Consider the following 16,651-nt stretch of genomic DNA (forward strand, 5'->3'; position numbering starts at 1 on the left):
GGTTCGGGTGAGGGCTGCGTGTTGGCTGGAGCCGCAGCCTTCCGTGGGGAGCTGGCTTCTCCCTCTGGGCTGGGGCCAGCCCTCAGAGGGTGGGCCCCGGGGACCTGCAGGGACAGGATCTGCCCTCTTGAGGGGGTGGTCTCAGCAGCAAGTCAAGGGATGGGTGAAGAAGCCACGCCCAGGAACAGGTGTGGGCCTCGTCCTGGCAGCCGGGCAGGCGACTGTGGAGCTCGAGTCAAAGACCGTGATCTCTGAGGACACTCAGCCTTTCTTGTCCAGGCTGCAGCAGCCTGGCGTTCAGGACACAGCCAGCTGTGTGAGCAGGGGCTCAGAGACTTTGAATGGATTCAGGGAAAGGAGCCATCGTCCAGCCTAAATCCCCCCTCCGGGCCCATCGGTGGAGCACGTGGCAGTCACCCCATCGGCTCCATGCTGGCCTGGCCTGTAAAGGCATCTGCAGAGCTGGACCTCGCTCTGCTGACCTCACAGGGCCGGGTTCCAGTGCTGGCTGGGGTGGATTTCCTGGGGTTTAGGGGTGTGGGCCCTGTGCCTGCCACTCAGGCCAGGCTGGCCCAGACAGCACCATGAGCAAGAGCCATCCAGAGCAAGGCTGGCACCGTCAGCTGGCTTGTTCCCACTCCCAGCCACACCGGGCCCCACAGAGCTGATGGGCCCTTCCAGCTGTCACAGGGAGCATACAGCATCGAGCCTCACCTGGCAGGTGGGCCCCCAGGTGTGACAGGCCCTCCTGAGGGAGGGTGGCAGGAACTGAGCACCACTGACTTTCCTGCTGGGCCGGGAGGGCTCTGTGCCATTCTCTCTCTGCCCAAACCCGCGGGAGCCAGCCGTGGTGGGACAGTTCCATGAACTTGCCTTTACTGGTCTGTTCTTCACAGAGGAGTGCTGAGTTCCGGACAGAGGTGACAAATGTCTCTGGGAGGCAGGGTCGGGAAGCTAGCCAGGTGTGCTTTGGACCAGAGGTGCTGGCTGTCCCGGGTGAGCTGGGGAGGGCAGAAGAGGTCTTTGAACTTGGCCCGAGTTTGTTGGGTGATGCCAAGGTCAAAGGCTCTGGGTCCAAGTAAGGGGAGATGGTATGGTGAGGTCAGGTTTTGGGCTTGGGTCCTTGCTCAGCCTCTTGGCTTCAGAGGGCTGGTGGACAAGACTTGGCAGGTGCAGACCCTCATTCTCTGGGGCCTAGGAATGTTGCAGGACACACTCATGCAGGGGGCAGAGGTGGGGCAGACCCAGAGTTTGAATCCATTTATTCACAGTGAGTCCTTCTTTATCTTCTTTTTTTTTTTTTTGAGACAGAGTCTGACTCTGTTGCCCAGGCTAGAGTGCCATGGCATCAGCTTAGCTCACAACAGCCTCAAATTCCTGGGCTCAAGTGATCCTCCTGCCTCAGCCTCCCGAGTAGCTGGGACTACAGACATGTGCCACCATGCTCTGCTAACTTTTTCTATATATTTTTAGTTGGCCAATTAATTTCTTTCTATTTTTAGTAGAGACGGGGTCTCGCTCATGCTCAGGCTGGTCTCGAACTCCTGAGCTTCCTCCCAGAGTGCTAGGATTACAGGCATGAGCCACCGTGCCCTGCCTCATGTGGATTTTAGAATCAGGTTTTCAATTTGTAACAAAAAGCCTGTTGGGATTTTGATTGGCATTGTGTTTAGTCTGTAGATGCATTTTGGGGAGAACTGACATCTTAATACTATTGAGTCTTCGTGTTGATGAACACTGTGTCTCCATTTAGATCTCTCGGCAGTGTTTCACAGTGTTTGGCGTGCAGGTCTGGCTAATATTTGTAGCTCTGTCTGATCTTCTACCTAGATGTTTGTTGTTGTCTGTGAATAAAGCCAGCTTTACGTTTTCCTTTCTAATCTTATTTCTTTGTCTCACTCTATTGATCTAGGTAGAACCTGCAGGACAACGTTGAGTGCAGGTGTGATTGGACGTCTTTTCCCTGGTCTTAGAGTGTAAACATTCAGTCTCAGACCCTTAAGTATGATGCTGCAGGTTTTTCATAGATGCCCTTTATTAAGATGAGGAAATTTTCTTGTATTCTTAGTGTGCTAAGAATTTTTATCAGAAATGTACATTGGATTTTGTCAAATGTTCTTTTGTGTCTATTATGATTATCATAATATTTTTCTTAATCCACTTGTTTATATGGTGAATTACATAGATTGCTTTTTGAATGTTAAACTAAGCTTTCATTCCAGAGATACAACCCTTGGTCGTGATATATTATCCTTTTAACTTTTTTTGTGAGACAAGGTCTCTGTTGCCCAGGCTAGAGTGCAGTGGCATCATCATAACTACAACCTTAAAACTCCTGGGCTCAAATGATCCTCCTGCCTCAGCCTCCTGAGTAGCTAGGACTACAGGTGAGCACCACCATGCCCCACTAATGTTTTTTTTACTTTTTGTAGAGAATGGGGTCTTGTTATCTTGCCCAGGCTGGTCTTGAACTCTTGGCTTCAAGCGATCCTCCTGCCTCAGCCTCCCAAAGTGCTAAGATTACATATGTGAGCCATTATGCTGGACCTCTTCTAACGGTATTGTTGGATACCATTTGCTAATTTGCTAAAATTTTGTCTAGACTTTTTACATTTATGTTCATATGGGCTATTTATCTATACTTTTCTTTGCTTGTAATATCTTTGATTTTGATATCAAGTAATACTGGCCTCATTGAATGAGTTAGAAAGTGTTCCCTCTTTTTCAATTTTTTAGAAGAGTTTGTACATAATCGGTATTATCTCTTCTTTAAATATTTGATGGAAATCACCAAATTGGCATAAAGTTTTTATAATATTCTCTTATAATCTTATCTTATAATGTTCTCTATTTTTTTTTTCCAATTTTTTTTCTTTTTTCTTCTTGAGGGAGTTAATACAGTTCTGTATAATGTTCTCAACATCTGCAGGCTCCATAGTGATATCATCTCTTTCATTCTTTTTTTTTTTTTGAGACAGAGTCTCGCTTTGTTGCCCAGGCTAGAGTGAGTGCCGTGGCGTCAGCCTAGCTCACAGCAACCTCAAACTCCTGGGCTCAACTCCTGCCTCAGCCTCCCAAGTAGCTGGGACTACAGGCACGTGCCACCATGCCCGGCTAATTTTTTCTATATATATTAGTTGGCCAATTAATTTCTTTCTATTTTTTTTATAGTAGAGATGGGGTCTCGCTCAGGCTGGTTTTGAACTCCTGACTTTGAGCAATCCGCCTGCCTCGGCCACCTAGAGTGCTAGGATTACAGGGGTGAGCCACCGCGCCCGGCCTTCTTTCATTCTTGATATTGAGAATTTGTGTCTGTTCTCTTTTTTATTTGATCAGTCTGGATAAAGGTTTATCAATTTTATTCATCTTCTTAAAGAACTGAGACCAGTTCTTGGTCTCATTGATTTTTTTCTCTATTGTTTTTCTATGTCATTGATTTTCACTCCAAATTTTGTTTTTTTCTGCTTGCTCGGGTTTCATTTGCTCTTCTTTATCTAGTTTCTTAAGGTGAGAGCTGAGACCATTGATTTGAGACCTTTCTTCTTTTTTTAATATAAATGCTCAGTGCTATAAATCTCCCCTAAGGACTACTTTAGCAGTATTCCACCAATTTTGATTATGTTTTCATTTCCATTCAATTCAAAATCCTTTTAATTTCCTTTTGATTTCTTCTTTTTCCCATGAGTTGGTTATTTAGAAATGTGTTGCTTAGTTTCCTATTATTTGGGGATTTTATTCAGAGATCTTTCTGTTATTAATATTTCTAATTAATTCCATTGTGACCAGAGAGCATATTTTGTGTGATTTGGATTCTTTTGAATTTATTGTCATTTGTTTCATGGCCAAGAATATGGTCTATGTTGGTAAATCTCATGTGTGTACTTGAAACTAATGTGTTTTCTGCTGTTGTTGAGGAAGTACTTTATAAATGTCAATATGCCAAATTGGCTGATAGTATTCGAATCTTCTGTATCCCTCTGTTTTTCTACTTGTTCTTTCAATTATTGAGAGAAGTGTATTGATATTTCTGACTATAATTGAAGTTTTTCCTGCTTCTTCTTACAGTTTTATCAGTTTTTACTTATTATACTATAGAGTTCTGGTATTGGGTACATGAATATTTTTTAGGATTATTATGTCCTTATGGTTAAGTGATCCTTTTAACATTATAAAAATTATTTATCTCTGATAATAATTTTTTCTCTGAAATCTACTTTGTCTTATATTAATATTACCACGCCTGCTTTCTTTAGTGTTAGCATGATTGTGTCTTCTGACATCCTTTTACTTTTGACCTATTTGTGTTTTGTAAGTATATTTCTTCTTAGCTCTTACTCTTTTATTTAACCTAACAATCTCTCTCTTTTAATTGGGATGTTTGGGCCATTAGCATTTAATATGATTGTTGATACGGTTAGGTTAAAATTATGCCCTTCATTCCTTTAGGTACAGTGTCTTGAAAGCCATTGTTTTATATATATATCTGTCTGTTTTTTGGTTGCTTCAGGTGAGAGGGTGAATGCAAGAAAAACCTCACACGCAAACTTAAAGTGCTTTTTCTATTCTCTCATACAACAACAATAATCAACACAGAAGACAGACACCTGTGACCAAATGTGTGTGTATGGGGGGCTTCTCCCCACCCCTAAGTAAGCAATCAGCTCTGCAATGCTGACACTGTCTACCTGGAGGTGGTATCAGATCCCACAGGTTGAGGGTTCAGTCCTGTAAGGCAGCCCCCGCTCCCCACTCCTCTCAAGTCTGGGCCTCTCGAGTTTCTGACCAACCAGCTTCAAGTTGGGGTTCCCATGACCCCCTCTTTGGATTTGATTAATTTGGTAGAGCAGCTCACAGAACTTAGGGAACCATGTTTGCCACTTTATTATAAAGGCTATTACAAAGGACACGGATGGACAGATTCAGAGCGTGGGGTATGGGGACACAGTGCAGAGCTTCCAAGACCACCCAGGTGCGACACCCTCCAGCACCTCCGCGTGCTCTGCTGCCGAAACCCTGTGCTTTTGGGTTTTAATGGAGGCTGCATTATGCAGGCAGGATCGATTTAATCATTAGCCATTGGTGATCAATTTAACCTAGGGTGTAGGGCTGGAAGTCCCAACCTGCCAATCCTGCCTTGGTCTTCCTGGTGACCATCCCCCATCCTGTAGCTGCCTAGAGGCTGCCAGCCACCAGCCAGTCATTAGCACACAAAAAGACATCACTTGGGAGATTCCAAGGATTTTAAGAGTTGTTGTCGGGGAAACAGGTCAAAGACCAAATATTTATTTCACAATATGAGAGTGTAAACTCCATCCATCTTGGCTGGAAGTAGAAAGAATAACAGTAATGGATCTTGATATCATTTAATACTCAGCCCATGTTCAGTTTTCCGATTGTCCCCAAAATGTCTTCTTATAGTTGATGTGTTTGTATCAGGATTCTAATAAGGTCTACCTCTTACCCAAAGTTGGGCACTCGTCCCCGAGACCGCATTATAAGAATGAAGACAGTGGTTTGAGGAGAAGTAAAGGGAGGTTTATTAATTTGCTGGCAAATGAGGGAAAGGCAGACTTGCATCTTAAAGTACCATTTTCCTATCTATAAGCACAAATACAGAGCTTTTAAAGGGACGGTTTTCAGTTTTAAAGAGACAGCTTATCACTTTACCCCTTTTCGGGCTGTTCCCTCAGTTACATACACATTGCATTTGGCTGAAGTGATTTTTAAGTCCCTTTACTCCCTTCCTCCTATTTCATTTATTTATTGAAGAAATAGTCATTTGTTCGGTAGAATTTTCTAGCTTTCAGTGACTATATCCTTGGGATATTTAAAAATATGTCCCTCTGTTTCCATTTGTTTCCTATAAACTAAAAGTCAGATATAGAGGTTTGACTTTTCTTGACATGAATACATGACAGAATGTGCTATGTGCGTGGTTGAAATACATGAAATTGCCAATATTTGACTCTTTGCCCTACAGAAACGGCAGTTTTCAATTGTTCACCCTCATATTTCCTGTTGCATCACACCAGGAAACTCCACTTTTAGTGATACTGAGATGAACCAGTGGACTTGGCGAGGTCAGCCTGGCCCCTCCGTTGTCAAGTTCATAGCCTTTCCCTGATGGTCTCTCAGTCCCTGGTGGGTGTTGCCTGGGTCCCTTATTTCATTAGGAGTTGAGAAATGGTGATATTTTAATTCTCTCATTCCTCCTGCATTTATTAGCTGTGATTCTTCTATAAAGATGAACTTTTCCTCATCAATGATTACCCTGAAATATAGTCGGTTTAGGAAGGGCAAGATAAATGCTTAATTTTTGCCCTTTTTAAAACTGATTTTCAGAATAACGTGTTAGTGTCTTAGCAACTTCCAAAGAGACTAATGATTAGTGTGTGGGGGCATGGGTGTGTGTGCATGTATTTGACATATTTCATTTCACTGTGGCTACTTTTGTTGCTCAGCATGCACCTTTTCTGCCAGTTGGGGACTCTTTAAGTGCTTGTTAGTATTATGTTGACATTCCCATTTAGTCTTTAACAACTTTCATTCTCAAGCTCAACATTTTATACGTTTCCTGTACTAGACTGGAATCAGCTCTTTACAGAGCTGATAAATAGGTCTATTTATAGACCACAATGGGAATGCTAGGGGTGTTCATTGCAACCGAGGTGGCCATTGTTCCAGGCCTCTTTAAGTGGACAGAACTAGGAAAAATGGACTTTTTAGAGAAAGAAAGAAATCATGAATTCATACTGATATTTCCATTCCAAAAGGTTTTGTTTAACCTTTTAATTTCATTTCTATATCTGTTTTCTCTTATATGGGAAGCCTAGCTCCTAAATGTGTTAACATAATTAATGTAAATATAGTCAAAATAACAATATCTATATTGTTAACTATTTTATTACTAACAATAGTTTTACTGGATGCAGTTTAGAATTTCTTTCTGGTTCTTTTTGTCCTTAGACTATGTTGTAGGAGGGAGGATTAATCAAAATATGGTGTTTTAGAATCACTTGAAAAAACTCTTACTTGTGTTTTTACCAACAACTTGATATACGGTTAGTTTACTTTACTTAGGTTCTGGCTTTTTAGCCATTCCTTTGTTCTTACTCTTAATTATGCAAAACATATTCAACCTTATAAAACAAAGAACATTCATAAATGTCTGGCATCTATCCCCTACCTCACCTGTAGGGAGTAATTTTGATTGGCTTTTGGTTTAGCCATCGTTTCTTTTTGGAAGTATAAGCAAGTGTTGTGTGTGCATGTGCCCCCACCCCTCTCAGTTTTCACACAACAGGCCGGGTGCACGTTCTCCTGCACCTGCTTTGTCATGTGACAGTGCGTCCTGGAGCTTATGGCACGGTGATAGGTAGAAATCTCCCTCCTTCCTTTCTCTGCCGAGTCATTCACTCCACCAGCTCACCCCCTGCTGATGGGCACTGGGGTGGGTGCCATCTTTAGGGGATGTCATAGATAGTGCAGCAGCCGTCTGCAGGGGCCGTTCCTCACGGCGCTGCTGCTCCTTCACAGCCATTGGGAAGGGGAGCAGAGTAGCGAGGCTGGAGTGCTGCCTGTGAGCACTGCAGCCCCTGGGGTGTGAAGCCAGGTCGTGCCACTGCTGGGGTGCAGTGTGACTCACTGCAGGGGAAATCTTGGATGTACCTTGGACATTGATCAATTCACTGCACAAGCTGGTGGGGGTGAGCAGGCAATGACCAATGACCTTCGGAGGCACGGGCAGGCTGCATCGTGGGAGAGGGCAGTTGAGCCTGTGCTGTGGGAGGGGGCACCCTGGCTAGACAGGGCAGGCCTCTTCGAGGAGCTGGGGCTGTGTGCACCTGGCAGGGCAGGGTGGAGCCGGTGGGGGGCAGGGCAGGTGTGAGTGAGGTCATGGGGCTGGCTGGGCTGGTGTGTGTGCAAGGGAGGGAGAGGAGGAGGAGGAGGGCATGGCGTGGCCTGGGGGAGCTGGTCTGGGCACACACGGGCTCTCATGCTGGCCCAGGGTCCCTGCACTGGGCTCCCTGAGCTCCCGTGACCACCACACCACACACGGGCTGTGGTAAGGAGGGAGAGGGGCCAGGCCCTGCCAGATGTGTGCCTCTTGGATAGCACTTGGCTATGCACACACAGCGTGTTTGACGGTATCACATTGACCTTGATCTCACAGTAGGAAGGAAACACGCCCCAGATGAGCCATCCTCATGCTGCTGGGCATGGGCCATCAGGCCTGGGGGGCCCTGGAGGTGTCTGGAGAAGCAGACAAATACTGCGCTTTAGCAGCGTGTGGCCTTGGCAGCCTCAGCCGTCCCGGCAGCTCCAACGGGCCTGCGGGATCCAGATCCTGCCTCCTGCTGCCTGAGGAGCCCTGAGTTTCTCGCTGGGAGGGGCGGGGGCGGCTGGGCTCGGCAGCCTTCGAGGTGCCCACCCCCATTAGAGCCTGTGGTTCTGGGGGCGCCAGGTTGGGACGAGGCTGAGACAGGAGCCAAGCACTGGCAGGCTGCCCTGGGGACCTCCCCGGCTCCAACCCCTGCGTCACTCTCACGTCATCCTGCACGTGAGGAAAGGGCTGAGCCCTTGTAGCCACGCTGCACCCGGGGGCCTCAGCGTGGAGCCCCATGTCCCCCAGCCCTCCGTGGCTCCATCTCCAGCCCCCCAGCAGGCCAGCCCCTCTCCAGCCAGAGCTGCTGCTCCCGGTACAGACCGTCTGGGCGGCCCCACCTTGCCTCCCTGCAGGGTGGGCGGGCGCCAAGCGGGAGGCGGACAGGAGGCCTTGGCGCTCTGAAGCTGCCGCATCGCTGGGCACGCACGCGGCTGGTGTTTGCTGAGCTCCGGATTCACCGTGAGCGCAGACAGAGGCGGTGCCTTGTGACCCACTAGGCCGTGGTCACAGCTCACCAGGGGAGTGTGTGGCTGAGGTCAGAGGAGTGAGAGGGCCCTGGCTGCGGCCGGGCCACACAGGACCTCCCCTGGCGGGAATGGGCAGGCGGAGGGGCTGGGCGGGCTGCAGGAGCTCCGGGCAGAGGCCAGAGGGGGCAGAAGGAACCCTGAGTGCCCCAGTCCAACTGCTGGCAGTGGCCCCTGTCCTCGGGACAAAAGGGCCGGGGCTCCGTCAGCAGCTCCTGTAGACCCTTTGAAAAGCTCATGGAAACACTGGCTCCTGCTCAGCAAAATTTACAAACACAGAGCACTTAGCCCTTTGCTGCAGTTTTGGGGTGCTCACAGACCCCCGCCCAGGTACCCAGGCTGAGTGCCCTAGGCTGGCAGGGATATGACTCCTGGCTGAGGAATTCAGATGGGACCCTCGACCCTGTGACTGCGTCTGGGCTCTTGGGCGGGTTTAGCCATGGGGGACACAGCGGAGAGGAGGAGCTTCCGGAGGCACGAGGCACGAGCGAGCCCAGTGTGGCACAGGTCTGTCTGTCTGTCCCCTCCCCAGGGACACTGCTTTGCAACAGGCTTTCTTCATCAGCTTTGCAGCAGCCTGTCAGGCGACAGCTGGCCTTCCTCATGCCTCTCAACTCCCACCCATTTGTCCACACCGAAGAAAAACAAACCACAGCACTGGCGTCGGAATGGGGACAGGTGCCACAGGGATCTCGCTCGCAGGGATTCCTTTAATCCCTGCTGCAGTGCTGTTAGGTAGTATGTTATCCTTCTGTTTGACGGATCGGGAAACCGAGGCAGAGAGACGGGAAATAACCTGTCCAAGGTAGCAAGTAGAGGAGCTGGTGTCTGGGCCCAGGACGCGAAGCTCTGAGCAGCCCTGTCCCGCGGGCACCGCGGCGGGTGCACGAGTTAGTCCTTTCACGAATGAGGGGAGCGTGGATGGCACTTCACATGGGGCGTTTAAACAGTCAGCGGCCCTCCCGCAAGGACGCACAGGAAATGTGAGAGGCAGATAGGACGTCCCTAGGGAAGGGTGTAGGCCCGGGGGTGTCCTGCTTCTCGGCCCTCACTGCACAGCTGGCCGGCGGTGACCTTGCGGGGCCGTAGGCCACTCATCGTTGAGGCCGATCTACACAAACTGGAGGCCTGGGTGTTTATCTGAAAAACTCTTGAGTGTCTAATTTTGGATCAAATATTTTTTCAATGCTTTGAGTTTGAACAAAACACATCTTGGGCTACGAGCTGTGACCTCTGTCTGAGTCCAGGGGTGCAGTCCCCAGGGACACCAAGAATAGAGCTCTGCAGAGTGCCAGGAAGAAGCGTGGGTCCTGGCCAGCACGCGAGGGTCCGTTCTCCTGGGACCCGGAAGTGAATCAGACCCAGTCCCTGCTGGCAGCCGTGGGCCCGGGGCGAGAAGGGCGTTCTCCTGTGCCCTGCGCTGCAGTGGAGCCACCACCGCTCTGACCCTCCCGCCACACGGGGGGTGGGTAAGGGGGCGTCCCCTTGTGTTTCATAATTTACTGCTGACTTGGTCGGGGTGGGGCAGTTGAGTGATGCACCACGACGTGTGGCTTGCTGGTGGCAGCCAGGCTGGATTGGTGTCCCTGGATCTCCACCTGTCCCCGTGTTCTTCTCGCTCCGCTGGCCTGTGTCCTGTCTCTTCTGCCCTAGAGTTCAGCCTATGGGAGAGATTTGCAAAAAAAATAAAAAAGAAAAGAAAACGACCCAACATTTGTGGGAGAGGCCTGGCTGTGCCGGAGCTGAGCCGGTGAGCCCTGTCGGGGTGAGGGAGGCCAGGCTGCCAGGCTGAGCCGGGGCAAGCACAGGGCCCCAGTTACAGCCGAATTTCAGGTGATCGACACATGATTTTTTTAGTATTCAGGAATGTCTCAGCCGGGCTTGGTGTCACACCTGTAGTCCCAGCTACTCGGGAAGCTGAGACGGGAGGGTCGCTTGAGCCCAGGAGTTTGAGACCAGCCTGGGCAACATAGGGAGACCTTGCCTCCTAAAAAAAGAAAAAAATCTCATTTGGGACAACTTACATAAAAATGATTTGTTTTTTATCTGACATTTCACTTTAGTGGGGTGGGGGCTGTATTTGTCTGGCAACTCCAGGGAGAGGGGATTTGGGGATGGGGGGTGAAGAGTAAGTGAATCCCACTTTGGGATTCTGGGAATCTAGAAGACGAGCTAAAGCCGGGGGCAGTCCCCCTGCAGCTGGGGAGGGCTGGCCTGCAGCATGGGGGCCCTCGCTGGGCCCTTCCTCGGCCCACGGGCAAGCTGGCGCCTGAGGCCGGCACGCGGAGTGTCAGGCAGGGAGGGAAGTCACCGGGCGTCCCACTGGCTGCTGATCCACTGATTGCCTGGAAATAACAGCCGAGTGGGGGAAAAGGCAGCCTGGAGGGAGGCCGAGAGTAGTTACTCTGGCGTTTGCTGTTTCCTCGCTTTCTTTCCTGCCGGCCGCTCTCCGGCCCGCGGCCTTCTGCCTTCACTGGATGGCTCTGAAAGTGCATTTGTCCCCCTCCCCCCCCAGGCCAAGGGGCAGGTGTGGCTGGCTCTGCTGGGGGCCGTGTGGGGTGGAGGGTGGCAGAGTGGTCCTGATGGGCCCTCGAGGAAGGACGTCCCTTTGTGCCCAGAACACCGCAGGCCAGCGGAGGGAGCCCAGCCTCAGAGCCTGGAGACCGCGCACACGGAACCGTGGAAGGCGTGTGGCCCTGGCCGGGGCCTGGCCCTTCACAGCCGTGTGTCCTCGGGCACGGCCGGGAGGCCTCATCACAGCGGGGGACGACACCTGCCCAGGGGACCAGCAGGTCTGCCGGGGGCGCGACATGGGCAGCTGCTCCCGTCTGTTTCCAGACTCAGTCTTTAAAACTCAGCTTCATCAAGGCACGCCGTCCATACAGGGAAATGCGCACATTTGGAGTGTACGGCTTGACTGGTCTTGACACTCGCCCGATTATCCGCTGCGGACCGGACGGAACATCTCCACCCACGACAGTCCCCTCGTGCCCCGCCTAGTGACTCCCCCGCCCCCGGCCCCGGCCCCCAGCTCCAGGCAACCCCTGCTCCAGTTCTGTCACCACAGGTGGGTTTTGCCTGTCCCAGACCTTCCTGAAACGGGATGGGCGGAACCACGCCGCGCGTGCTGCTCTGTGCCGGCTGCCCGCAGTGTTGCCGAGTGCGCCCTCTCTGTGCCGGCAGCTCCCGCGTTGCCGACCTCAGCTCCTCATCCTGCCGCGGGAAGCTGGTCTCCGGAGGGAAACTGGCTTCCCAGGGTGTGGAGGATAAAGCGGGCAGAGGGGTCCGGGCCCTGGCTCTGACTCTGCGTCTAGGGCCCTCGCTGTGGCGTGGGCCTACCAGGAGGGTCACAGCATGGGGCCGTGACACCGAATGTCATTTCTAACAGACTCCAGTGTCCTTCTGAACACGCCATCCCATAATTGGGAGAAGAAAGTCAACGGGCTCTAGAGCCGGGTCTCGCGGTCCCATGCGGCTGACGAGACCTGCCAAGGCAGCAGGAAAACCGGAGCGGCTATGGAGGTGGGTGGCAGGCAGGGCCTGCTAGAGCCCCAGGCCGGGGCCCACAGGCAGCTCTGCTGCTCCTCCTTCTACCGCGTGACCTGCAAGTCGCTTCCGAGGGCCTCAGGTCCTCATCTGTAAGCGCAGTTAGTGCCGCCCACTCTCTAGGCTTGTTTTGAGGATTAAGTGAGCTCGAGTGGAAGCACTTTGAAATTGCAAAAAGCCAAACTGATGGTTATTGTCATTTTTATTGTTAGTATCTTGGCGTCCAGAGGCTGTGCCTATGGTTCGTGGACAGTCACTGACCCTGCTCCCCCCCTGGAGCTCCCTCCACAGGCTCTGCCTGGGCGTCCACCTCCGCCCTGCAGCTCGAGTCCGGGGTTCAAGTTTGATGCCAGGATGTTTCTACTGGCCTGGGGCACCTCAGGCCACTTGCTGGTCTTTCCTGACGGGCAGGCAGTCACCCTGAGGGGGCCTCTCCTGACCCCTCTGTCTGGCTGCTTTGGAGAGTGACCGTGTCTCCCAGGGGCCTCCAGAAGGAGCCCTTTGTAGGCCCCACAACCTGTACTGACGTCGGGCTGCCCAGGACACCCTCCAGATTTGGTGCAAGGCCGCCAGCCATCTGTGTGCTGCAGGGACTCCCCTCCACCGTCACCATGGCAGACCCTGAGCTCCCTGCGGGCAGGCCTGGTGGCTCGTTCATGTGTGGGGCCTCTGGCACTTGGCACAGTAGTGCCTCTCACACCAGCAGGCACTGGAAGAAGGTTGGTTGAGTTGGGTTAAATGTTAAAAGGCAAAACGAAGTGGCCCAGCAAAATATAAAGCTTTTGTGCATCAAAGGACATTATCAAGAGAGTAAAAAGATAATCAAAAAATAGGAGAAAATATGTGTAAGTCATATCTGGCAAACATCTAGTGTCAGAATATATAAAGAAAGAATGCACACAACTCAACCAACAGAAAGGCAATAAACCCAAATTTAAAAATGGCCAAAGGACTTGCACAGGTATTGATATTGTCCAGAGAGGCCCACACGTGCCGGAAGTGCATGGGGAGATGCACAACATCACCGACACGTGATGGAAACGTCACGTTTGCACGGAAATGCAAACCAAAGCCTCAATGAGGTACCACTTCACACCCACTGGAATGGCTGTAATTTTAAAGAACGGAGAACACATGCTGGGGAGGATGTGGAGAAGCCAGAATCCTCGTTCGTTGCTCTTGAGGATCCAGAGTGGCCCATCCATTCTGGAAAACACTTTGGCAGTTCTTCAATAAATTAAAAATAGATTTACTATACGACCCAGCAATTCCACTCCTAAGTATGTACCCAAGAGAATGAAAACAGGTGTCCACAAAAACCTTGTGCAAGGTTGTTCATTGCAGCGCTATTCATAATCACCAAAAGGTAGAAAGAACCCAAGTGTCCATCAACTGCTGACTGGATGGAGGAAATGATGGGTCTTTACATAATGCAGCAACATTCCGCCGTAACAAGGAGGGGAGCGCACGGACATGCGGTGGCCGGGATGAGCCCTGACGTGTTATGCAAAGCGAACCGAGCCAGACACGAAAGACTGTATGTCGTATGATTCTGTTTCTATGAAATGTCTTGATAAGCAAATCCATAGAGATGGAAAGTGGATTAGTGTTTCCTAGGACTGGGGAGAGGTGGGAATGGGGGTGACTGCTAATGGAGCCGGGGTTTCTTTTGGGGTGATGGAAATGTTCTGACTTAGATAGTGGCGACAGTTGCACCACTAAAAATCACTTTAAGTTTGATCTCAAAAGTTAAAAAAATAAACCACAAAGTGGCCCTGAGAAGTGTGAAGTGCATGGCCCTGGGCCCCCAAGGTGGCCTAGGTGCCCCCTACAGGCTCCTGGGCATTGGGTCCCCCCATTCCCAGCACCACCACCCCTCCCCTCCCCTCCCGGTTTGTTCCTCCTTCCCCCTCCACTTTTTTTTTTTTTTTTTTTTTGAGACAAAGCCTCACTCTGTTGCCCGGCTAGAGTGCTGTGGCGTCAGCCTAGCTCACAGCAACCTCAAATGTCTGGGCTCAAACAATCCTTCTGCCTCAGCCTCCCAACTAGCTGGGACTACAGGCATGCGCCACCATGTCCGGCTAATTTTTTTTCTATATATTTTTAGTTGTCTGGCTAATTTCTTTCTATTTTTAGTAGAGAGGGGATCTCGATCTTGCTCAGGCTGGTCTCAAACTCCAGATCTCAAACGATCCACCGGCCTGGGCCTCCCAGAGTGCTAGGATTACAGGTGTGAGCCATAGTGCCTGGCCTCCTCCTCCCTCTTGAGGCAGGCTTTTGCACTTCCCACAGGGTGCACAGAGGCCACCTGTCTAGACCAGGACAAGGGGCTTGCACAGCTCCTGCAAGACTGGGGCGTTGCAGGGTGCCAACAGCTGGGGGAAAGGAGCCACCTCCCACCCTCTCCTTCCTGTAGGCTTCCCCGCTATGCCCCACCCCCCACCAGCCTGCCCCTGCCAAGGAGATCCCGGCACAGGGCTGGGCTGGCAAATCATTGAGTGGCCTTGGGGCAAATCATCGCTAATCTCTCTGCCGGGAAAGGCAGGTCCATTAGGAAGGCAAGGCGGGCAGGGCCGTCATCACAGGCCGTGATGGAGATCTGTGGCTCTACCGCCCCGCGGCCTCCCAGAAGCACCCCTGTGCACACAGATGCGCACACGCGTGGGCGCTCACCCTCAGGGCCCCGCAGGTGACTCCCAGGCTGTGTGTTTGCCTTTTTGCACCCTCCCTCCCTCTCCCTCCTTCCTCACGTGCTGGGCAGCAGAGAGCCAGGAAGAGAGTCCTTCTCGCACCCATTAGCAGTTGAATGTTGAGATTCCTGATGTCATTAGTTTGAAAAACCGAAAGGATCCTGTGGCTAAAGTTACACGTGTGGAAGTCTGTGCTGCAGGAGAGTGCTCAGCAGAGTTCTGGGGAGGGGGAGGGGTTTCCCTGTCTTCGTGGTGCCCCTTGGGTGGACACTTGCCAGCCCGGGAGGGAGTTCCGGGGCATCTGTTGGCGGTCCTGCCTCTCGTGCCGCTGTGGCCTCCTGGGACCCTGCAGATCCCAGGCAGGGTCCGAAGTCAGACCTCATGTGTCGGCTCAGAGACGAGTCTTGGTGGCCAATGTCTCTTTTTGCCTCTTGGTGGGCTCATGGCTGTGTTTGGTTGAAGGGTTGCTTCCAGAAGGGCCTTCTGCAGACTGAAGTTAGGGAGCGTGGAAATCCCTTGGAACTGCTCCAAGGCATGACCGTGCCTGGGCTGCACGCGGCAGCTGCTCCCTGGAACTCTCCTTCCTTGGAATGGGAGCCTCAGAGCCGGGGACACAGAGGGAGGCTGGCCCCCCAACACCCCTGCCCGGACTCCCCCCAGCACACATCTCACGCCTCGCTGTTCTCTGCCCGCTGTGCAGGTAGCGAGATGGGAACACAGAACCCGCAAGCTGAGCAGGGCCTTCGGCTCCCCACACCTGGCCTGCTACGCCCTGGGTGGCTCCATCCTGCTCCTGAACCTCCTGCGCTCGCACTGGTAAGCCTGGGCTGTGCTCCCCGCCTGACACAGGGAATTCTGCTCCCGGAGGCCACCCGGCCCAGCCTGTCCTGCTGGCAGAGGAGTCCCGGTGAGCTCAGGACGGGGCAGTGTGAAGGAGACAGTGGCCTTCCCTGCTGTTCCCAGCTCCTGGCCTCTGCTTCTCGGCCTTTCAAGGGGCTGCCCATTGTCTCCAGGCCCGGATGGGGGTCTCAGGGTCTCAGGGTCATAGGATGAATGCCATGAAGGCTGCCCACAAGGGGATCTGGGGCTTGGCACTCGGCACCACCTTTGGGCCTTGGGTCCTGCACGGCCTGCAGGCCACCTGGCTGCCCAGCACGCCGGTAGGGAAGAGTCCCCTGTGCAGAGGCTGAGGGGGGCTTGGCGAGAAGCAAAGCTTTGCCTGAGCCTGACGGCTCCTGGAGCCCCAGCAAGGGTGGGGGAATGCGCAGTGGCCCGGGAAGAAGAGACTCGCTCCATCTGGGCCAGGGGAATGCTGGGACCCTGCCAGCCAGGCCCATCAGGTGACTGCCCAGAGATGACAGTCAGTGCCACGCATCGGCCACCAGCACAGGCAGCCAGGCTGGGTCTCCCTGGGCCTGGACAATCATCACACGGCAGCAGTGCCTGCCCCACTCACGCTCCGGAGGGACGTGGGAGGGCAGCAGGAGCCGCAGTGGATCAGGAGG

At 52.1% G+C, this 16,651-nt stretch overlaps 1 protein-coding gene across 9 annotated transcripts in view; it reads left to right on the forward strand.

Moving 5' to 3' along the window:
- Positions 1 to 16,651, forward strand: part of PEMT (phosphatidylethanolamine N-methyltransferase) — a 74,960-nt gene that overhangs the window by 46,643 nt on the left and 11,666 nt on the right. For 7 of the 9 annotated variants that reach the window (XM_075994073.1, XM_075994079.1, XM_075994075.1 and 4 more), the window contains exons 3-4: positions 2,433 to 2,558; positions 15,847 to 15,962. In XM_075994073.1, coding sequence (XP_075850188.1) covers positions 2,433 to 2,558; positions 15,847 to 15,962 — 242 coding nt within the window. The remainder of the gene's footprint in view (positions 1 to 2,432; positions 2,559 to 15,846; positions 15,963 to 16,651) is intronic. The other 2 variants (XM_012747932.3, XM_075994081.1) reach the window with 1 other exon arrangement.

This window comes from Microcebus murinus, chromosome 18, assembly GCF_040939455.1.
Source record: "Microcebus murinus isolate Inina chromosome 18, M.murinus_Inina_mat1.0, whole genome shotgun sequence".
In the NCBI taxonomy this organism is placed as follows: domain Eukaryota; kingdom Metazoa; phylum Chordata; class Mammalia; order Primates; family Cheirogaleidae; genus Microcebus; species Microcebus murinus.